The sequence below is a fragment of the Diabrotica undecimpunctata genome, chromosome 1, assembly GCF_040954645.1.
Source record: "Diabrotica undecimpunctata isolate CICGRU chromosome 1, icDiaUnde3, whole genome shotgun sequence".
Taxonomy (NCBI): domain Eukaryota; kingdom Metazoa; phylum Arthropoda; class Insecta; order Coleoptera; family Chrysomelidae; genus Diabrotica; species Diabrotica undecimpunctata.
Window position 1 is genome coordinate 189,221,504 of NC_092803.1, and position 8,869 is coordinate 189,230,372.

General features: G+C 37.8%; 1 protein-coding gene across 3 annotated transcripts in view; it reads right to left on the minus strand.

The window, feature by feature from the left end:
• Root (ciliary rootlet coiled-coil, rootletin) overlaps window positions 1-8,869 on the minus strand; it is a 222,901-nt gene that overhangs the window by 65,457 nt on the left and 148,575 nt on the right. For all 3 annotated transcript variants that reach the window (XM_072520834.1, XM_072520833.1, XM_072520832.1), the window contains exons 10-13: window positions 5,355-5,889; window positions 2,328-2,458; window positions 1,747-1,914; window positions 1,484-1,678 (exon numbers count right to left, since the gene is read on the minus strand). In XM_072520834.1, coding sequence (XP_072376935.1) covers window positions 1,484-1,678; window positions 1,747-1,914; window positions 2,328-2,458; window positions 5,355-5,889 — 1,029 coding nt within the window. The remainder of the gene's footprint in view (window positions 1-1,483; window positions 1,679-1,746; window positions 1,915-2,327; window positions 2,459-5,354; window positions 5,890-8,869) is intronic.

The following is an 8,869-nucleotide window of genomic DNA, read 5'->3' on the forward strand; positions in this document are numbered from 1 at the left end:
AAAAATTCTAATAAGTAGATTAATAAAACTAAACATAACCGCAAAAGTTTTGCATCGCCAAAAATTATGCTCATTTTGATAGTTCCATACGCTAGAGGCAAATGACCCTATCTCCACTTTTTTTGATAAAATGAGTTAATATTATTTCTCTCGTTCATAGAATCCATTCTATGACAAAAGATAGTAACTGTTGCATGAATGGGTGCCTAATTATGGCGTTTATAATAAGTCTTAACTCCTATGTGTTGCGTAGTAAAACGTATGTCCATAGAAATATTATTTGGCGCGTGCTTGATATGACAGTACTTAGTGGCAAATAGTCGTACGTTCATAACACAATTATTGTTTTGTTGACGTTTAAAAAGGTTAAAAAAGGAAAAGAATTGATACGAAAGCAAAAACTGAAATATAGATGATGATGATAGAAGTGTATGATTTTTACTGATAACTTAAAATGTAGCATATTTATTTTGATAAAAACAAAGTTTTATTAGGTTTGTCGCACACCTTTTTCTTAATCGATATGAATTATTTTTAAAATAGTTTACAATGTTGCGAAAATGTTTATTTGCCATATGTTTTATTTTCATAATTACTTATTATTTAACGCTGTTGAAAACGCGTGTTGTTGGAGTTACGACTTTTTAACATTAAAGCTTCATTTTTTTTAGAATGTGTCTAAATCAGTCTAGACAAGCATTTGGTTGGCCATCTAGACAATTAGGTATAAAAAAAATTGACATGGTAGAAGACAATTATTTATAATTTTGAAATCAGTATGTTTATTTGACATGTGCTGGTCTGAGATTGTTAGTCCTAGCTCGTCAGCATACCACGTAGGACAGACTGGGCTGGGAAGGTCTAATACTTACCACAGCGCGTCCCAATGGTTAATAGGTAACGTCTTATGAGGATGTAAGATTATTAAACAGATATGAACTGTTCTGAGACTACTGCGCTTTTCAATCCCAGGGTGTCACACCATTGTGCCCATGGGATACGTGGTACAGGGAACAGTGTTGTCTAGTGAGTCTTCAGAGAGCTGCCATACCTTACAGCATTTCGTCTTGATTTGTGGACATAAAATGAACACGATACAAAAAGAGATGACCCACAAGAAAACTCAGAAACAAGAGACTCTAGTGATTCCAAAATTGGAATACGCAGAAAGGCTCCATTTAGGTCTCCCAATCTGGGTTATAGAGGTATCAGCACAGTAAGGCAGCTTCCGCAGAACTTACTGTTGCTATGTGAGGGTTTCATGTAGAACTGATACCAAGATTTCTGTGTATACCAGGGCTATGTAAAAGGTATTTCGGGTGTTAGATATTTAATTGGGACAGTTAAAAAATCTAACTGATTACAGATTGTTTTCCCTATGGAATTGGATTATTCAGAGTAGAAAAATGCTTCGAAAATAGTGAAAAGTATAATCAAAAGTATAATTATCTTAAGGAGGCTGTTTTAAAATTCCATTCCGTACCTGCTTTTCTTCACATTCCTTAACTAAGTCTTCTAAAGTTCGATTGACACGGGCGTTTGTTTCATTTGCTTGTTCAAGCCTTTGTCGACATCTCACCAATTCTTCATTAAGACCGTCCCGTTTTCTACCAAGAACACTAAGTTGGTTACTGAGCTCGTTTCGTTCTCTAGTCACTTGGTTTAGTTCCATTTCAATCTAATAGAAAAAGACAAAAATTATGTAACTGTGTCTAATACGTAATATTATATGAGAAAATAGCTTACTTTTTCTTTGTCGATTTCCAAAAATTTGCATTTTTCAGACAATGATACTTTATCTGACTCTATATCAAGTTTCTGTTGTTCTGCTTGTAACAATTCCTTACGAAGTGACTGAATATCACTTTGGTGGTCGTTACATTGATGCTGTAGTGATTTTTTCTCATCTTCTAGCTAAACATAGAAATATAAGATACATTGAAGTAATAGTTGTTAAATAGTTAAAATAAAGTTAGTGATCTTTAATCATAATATATTTTACGATTTAAAATATTTTTGATTTACGCATAAAAGAAAAGTAAATATGAAATAAACACTTAAAAACATATTATGAGCACATATGAAATGAAAGTAAAGTTTTTCATTTTTAAGAAAGCCAACGTACACATTGATGTCGAATGACGTCATAATAACTACTAAGATCCAAATGACATGAATATCAGTAATGCAGTGATAAAATCCAATCACAAAGCAAGGCGAAATCTTGATTGATTTCGGCTTGTGATTGTACTCGTTATATGATTAGTAAGTTACGTTTATGAGGTTTGTTGTTTGTTTTATATTTATTTATAAAATATGTTACTTACTTTTCGTATATCTTCTGAAAGTTTCTTTTTGTCTAGTTCGAGATTTGTTGCTATGGTTTCTTTCTTTACTAAAGAATCATGAACATCTGTACGTTCACCTAAAGCTCTGTCAAGTTGGATTTCGTAGTCACCTAGAACCAAAATCAGCATATTATTTCAGGTAAATAAGCTCATATAGAAAGAGGTATTAATACCAAGTCTTGGCATATTGTTTTTGGGGTTTATAGGTCGTGGTCTGGAATTATTGCTAACGATTCATCAGCAGTTCATCATCATAAGTGGCTCGACAATCCATTGTACATCTTTGCTTGCTCACAAAAACAGTCGCCACTCCTGTCGATTCCTGGCAACTTCCCTCCATCTTCTGACCCTTAGAATCTGTAGGTCTTCTTCCACATCATCAATCCATATCCTTCGTGATTGCCTTCTACTTCTTGTGCCCTCTGGTTTTAAAAATGTTAATCTTTTTAATTGTCTGATTGCCTTTTCCAAGGCAATATTAAAGAGGAGACACGCCAGCGCGTCCCCCTGTCTTAGACCATTATTAATGTCAAAGAACGTAGAGTTTTCCCCTTCAATTCTAACGCATAAGCTTAAGTTTTGCATTGTTAGTTGGGTCAACTTAACTAACTTAGGTGGGATCCCAAAGTCTATCATTGCATTATATAGCAGTTCTTTTCACACTGTCATAGGTTGCTTTGAAGTCGACGAAGAGATGATGTGCATCTATGTTATATTCTAGTGACTTTTCTAATCATGGGAGACGAAGGAGCAAAATGGCTTACGACAACGTTCAATAAATTCTATGACTCGGGAAAAATGCCAGAGAGTTGGTTAAAATCTACATTTATTGTTATACCAAAAAAACCTAATGCAAAAAAATGCGAAGAGCATCGTATTATCAGTCTAATGAGCCACATTCTTAAGACCTTCTTAAGGATAATACACAGAAGAATTTTTTTGGATTCAGGGATGCGTTAGGTACAAGAGAAGCCTTGTTCGCGGTTCAGGTATTATTTCAAAGGTGCAGAGACGTCAACTGCGATATTTATGTATGCTTTATCGACTACCAGAAAGCTTTCGACAGAATCAAGCACGATAAGCTCATGGATATACTAAAGGCAACTAATCTGGATAACAAAGACCTTCGAGTAATGAAGAACATATACTACAACGAATCAGCAACCATTCGGGTGAAAGACCAACTAACAGAAGATGTTGCAATAAAAAGAGGAGTACGACAGGGCTGCATACTCTCTCCCCTATTATTTAACGTCTATTGCAGACAGTTTAGAAGGTAACTAGACTAGACACTAGTAACGCAATTGTAAAGAATCAGTCAAGAATACGGGCTTGATTTTAACATCAAGAAAACAAAGTACAATGGTCATCAGTAAGAAGCATATTTCACCTAGTCAATTACTGGTAGATCAGCAACAAATACTCCAAGTACCCTGTTACTACTATTTAGGAACCACCATAAACGACCAATGGGACCACTCAGTTGAGATAAAACAAAGAATTGAAAAAGCCAGGTCAGCATTTGTCAGAATGAGCAAGATATTTAAGAGCCACGACCTACCCTTAAAAACGAAAATCCGTTTATTGAGATGCTACGTATTTACAGTGCTGCTCTATGGGGTTGAATCATGGACACTAACCGAGGAATCCATGGGAAAACTCGAGGCGTTTGAGATGTGGTGTTATAGATGGATACTGAGGATCTCCTGGGTGGACCGAATAACAAACATTGAGGTTCTACGTCGGATGGATAAAACATGTGAAATTATATCCACAGTGAAACAGCGCAAGCTAGAATATCTTGGACATATAATGCGAAACGATCATAGATATAACCTGCTGCAACTTATATTACAGGGAAAGGTCTACGGAAAGAGGGGACCAGAAAGAAGAAGAATATCTTGGCTCCAGAACTTACGAAAATGGTTTTCCTTGATCACTTTTTCTGAGGACTATTTCGAGCTGCGGTCAATAAAGTTAGAATTACCATACTAGTAGCCAACATCCGTAACGGATAGGCACCACAAGAAGAAGAAGACTTTTCTAGAATCGGCTTATGTGCTTGTATTTAATGTGTACTTGACTTTCCAGCAGTAAATCCGCATTGATATTGACCAACAATATCCTTTGTAAAATGTTTGTCTTTCAAACAATACATTGCCTAACACTCCAGTTAATCACATTTTTTATGCAACGGACATATTTTTCCCTTTAGCCACTCTTTTGGTACCAATTCATTCTGCCATATAAGTACTATTAGTTTATGGACCACCACCTGGTGTTGATCACCACATTTTTTTTATACATTTCCGAATCGATTTTTCGATTCCTGGGGCTTTATTGTCTTTTTAGGTTTTTAGGAGTTTTAGGATGGCATTTGACACTTCTTCTTTTGTTGGGTCTTCACTGTGTAGTTAACGTTGTAGATTTTGCCCTTGTCATTATTAAATGCAATGCGGCAGCAGTCGTTACTGTCTTTCGCTTACTGAAAACCTACATAGTTACGAATGTTGCCGTAGAACAACAGTTTATTTTTTAAATTTTATAATCGTTTACATATTAGTATTTTTAGATGGAAAGTCCATACTCAAAATTAATTACTTTACAGTCCCATTATTCATGATTATTCTTCTTTTTTTTCAATGAAAAAGGCTGTCACAGTAAATTTATTTGAGCTTTTAATAGCGTGAGATTGGAATTTTTGTACTGTATGTTTCTGACATGAATATGCCAAAATATTGCCGAGCTAAGCAAATGGACTATATTAATTAGGTATTATGTAGAATAACATTGCAGAAATGTGTATATTATTCACTTATTCATTTGCATTTTCGCTTAAGTCTAAGTATCTAATAATTTGCTTTCTAATTATGCCAAATGCAAGGGTATTTTAGAAAGAAGTTTCTTGATCAAGGATAGAAAAAGAAGCAAAACAGAATATTATAGTAAGTACTGGAATAATTAAATAATCATTCAAAATAAAATACTAAGCATATATTTTATTACCTTTTGTCTTCTCCAAACTTGCAATCAAGTTATCAGCTTCTAGCTTCTGAGCTTCCAACATATCGTGTGCCAAATATAACTTGTGCAGTTCTTCTCTTACAGTAAGTAATTCTTCTCTCATTCTACTACATCGATCTTCCTCCCCCCTCAAATTGATTTCCCTTATATCAGCTTCTTGGTTCATTCGGTCTACCTCGGTTTGCATAAACATTTTCTCTTCCTGTAAGCTATCGACTTCCTTCTGCAACTTGTTACTAGCTTTGTGCAGCCTGTCATAGTCCTGTTGAAGTGACTCCACCAAGCCGTTCAGTTCTATTCGGTTTCTGTCGAGCTGATTCTTTTCCGCCTTGACAGCTTCTAGATTTTTTTGTAGCAAGTCCCTATCTTGGACCACTTGCGAACACTGGGCGTGGCTAGCGTCTAATTGAGTCACCACTTCTTTTAAGCGGTCCTCTAAAGCAGCCACGCTGTTTTCGGAGTTTTCGTATTGTTTGCGAACTAACAAAAGTTGCTCCTTATTTGACTGGAGCTTCACCTGAAAAATTTAATGTATGAAAAAAGATTCTGAATTTTGAGGTAAAAAATTAACTACAATTTCCATCTACAAAGTACACAGTGGTTAAATGTATATAGTGGATGAATAAGTTATTGGAGTCACCTGATATTATTAAACTTTTTATTGTTATGAAGTTATTTTCTTGTGGAATTTTAAAATAGGTACTATTTTGATGGATATAAGCCACTATTGAAGGCTAAAATAAGTTTATTGACGTTTCAATTTCCACTTCGGAAATCGTTCTCAAAATACAAACATTGTTTGTATTGCGGTGGTACTGTACCACTACACTAGTCATACTTATGAATGTTCGATCATCTCTTGTCACTATCTTGTAGCTATCAAAGTTACACTACAACCATAAAATTAAAATTGGAAACTATAATGCAACTGGTACCACAAACCACAATGAGAAGATTGTGGGAAGATTAGAAGAAGAAGATTAGAAGAAGATGAGAAGATTAAAGATTTTATAACCTTACACAATCGTGTTATACAGTAGACTCCCGTAAGTTCGGCCTCGGTTAGTTCGGTCTCCGCTTAGTCCGGCCGGCTCTCTGAGCATTATTCACACACTTGGCGAGCACCAGCCAGATGCGAGCAAGTATAGCGCTCATCTTTACGGTAGGGCTACATAGCTAAGCTTTGTGACCTCCAAAATAAATTTTGGCAGGACCCCGGTCTACCTGGCCTTTTGGCATACGACCGTTAGCGCCTCCACTGTCCCTACGAGTCCGACACCAAAATGAAGGTGGCACGTCACGTAGACAAGGCACGTGTGGTGGGGCTCCACCTCCCCCGTAGTACCTGTGTTGCGATTACCTCACCCATCCGTTATCCCCTCCCACAGGCGGACAGGTGACGCAGGCAGAGGAATTTCCACCTCGCACGTAGACAGGTCGCCGCCGAGGATCTCTCCTCTACCACTCTTACATCTCCAGGCAGGTACGTGCCGGAACACCGACACCACGATTGGTGGTGTAAAGCCAAAAGAGGTGTGTACGGGCCCAGCTCGTTCAACCTCGCCTGGTTCTCTTGGAATGAGAGTAGAGTGGTCCCCGAGAGTCTCGTCTCGGATACTAGGAGTGTAGACCGGTGACCGTGACGCCTAAGCGTCCGTGTGCGTTTCTACAAACCCGACACCTCAAGCGACGGCTCTCCACCTCTCGATTCCTACCCATTAGTCGCCTCTTACGACAGGCAAGGCCTTCTCGCCTCGGCCGTATTCTCATCTCCGCGAGCCGAACGGAGACGGTAGGGCTACAGTCAGTGATTCTTGTTTCACTTGCAATTTTTACTGTTTATATAGACAGTATACTTGTGTGTGTGGACAATAACTGTTTCGCGTCGTGCATTAAACTGCTTTAAAATGAGTGAAACGCGTAAACGTAAGTACAAGTCAATGGAACAGAGACTACAAGCTCTGGAAAGATTGGACAAAAGAGAATCCGTTCAAAGTATTTGCAGATATTTAAACGTGGGCAAAAGTACAATCAACGACTGGCGGCGCAATAGAAAAACTATCGAAAGCTTTTGTACACAGATTGAAACTAAAAAAGTTGGTGGAAAATGCTCTGTGGTTGTAGTTCGTTCAAGAAGGAAGACGATTAACCCCGTTAAGTGGACCAATCCTAAAAGAGAAGGCTATGATCTTGCACTCAAAGCTTCATCCAGAAGAGGCATTCTCGGTTAGTCAGGGATGGCTCTCCCGATGGAAAAAGGGACACGGGGTCCATTTTATTAGAGTTTATGGCGAGAAGCTGTCAGCAGACCCAACAGCAGCCAAAAATTTTTCTGCAAAATTTAAAAAAATCATTGGTGACCAAAACTTGAGTCCAGAGCAAAACTACAACATCGACGAAACTGGGTTAAATTTTAGACTTCTGCCCAGAAAAACATTTGCCAACCAAGAAACATCTGCGGCAGGATTTAAAGTCAGCAAAGAGAGGAAGCAAAGGTCTTGTGTTTAAATGCCTCGGGGACTCACAAGATACCCCTTTTTGTCATTGGTACAGCAGCAAAACCGAGAGCGTTTAAGAACATAAACATGGAAACTCTACTAGTGTATTACGGGTCGCAGAAATCAGCATGGATGAACACATATTTGTTCAGAGAATGATTTGTGTGCAAATTTGTTCCGAAAGTGAAAGACCATTTGACAAAATTAAATTTGCCCATCAAAGCACTTCTACTGCTTGACAACGCGCCTACTCACCAGGAAGGGAATGATTTGTGTGGAAATTTGTTCCGAAAGTGAAAAACCATTTGACAAAATTAAATCTGCCCATCCAAGCACTTCTACTGCTTGACAACGCGCCTACTCACCAGGAAGGTCTTCAGTGTGACGATGAAAAAGAAATTAAACTGCTGTTCCTGCCACCAATGTAACCAGTCTTCAACAGCCAATGGACCAAGGGGTCATTGAGTGCTTCAAGAGAAAGTATAGCCGAAAACTGCTTTCTGAAGTTCTTTCCAAACTGGAGGCTGATGACAACTTAGACCTCCTAAAAGTGCTGAAGTCGACGTTTGTAAAGTAAAGCCAACACATCAGCAGATGAGCCAAACAACATTCTTTGTTAACGAACCCGATGAAAATGCAGCTCTATTGCTCGACCTTCAGCAACTACCGAACTGTGGTCCCACGATAACGACAGAGGTGCTGCTGAGAATGAAGTGAAAGATGAAGAAAATAAAATGAGCCACGCTGAAGGCGAAGCAGCTTTGCAACTGGCAGCTACCTACGTCGAACAGCAAAAAGAAGCAACTGCCATCGATGTAATGATTATTAAAAGTGGCGTGACTTTGCACATCAAAAATCATTAGATAGAAAAGAAAATTCAGAAAAAAATTACTGACTTTTTTTAAGTGTTTAAGAAGCCAAAACACCAATGTGCAGTAATATTTTTAAATTTTATTATGCCTAGAGTTCTGTAAGTATTGTTTTATAGTATTTTTCTAA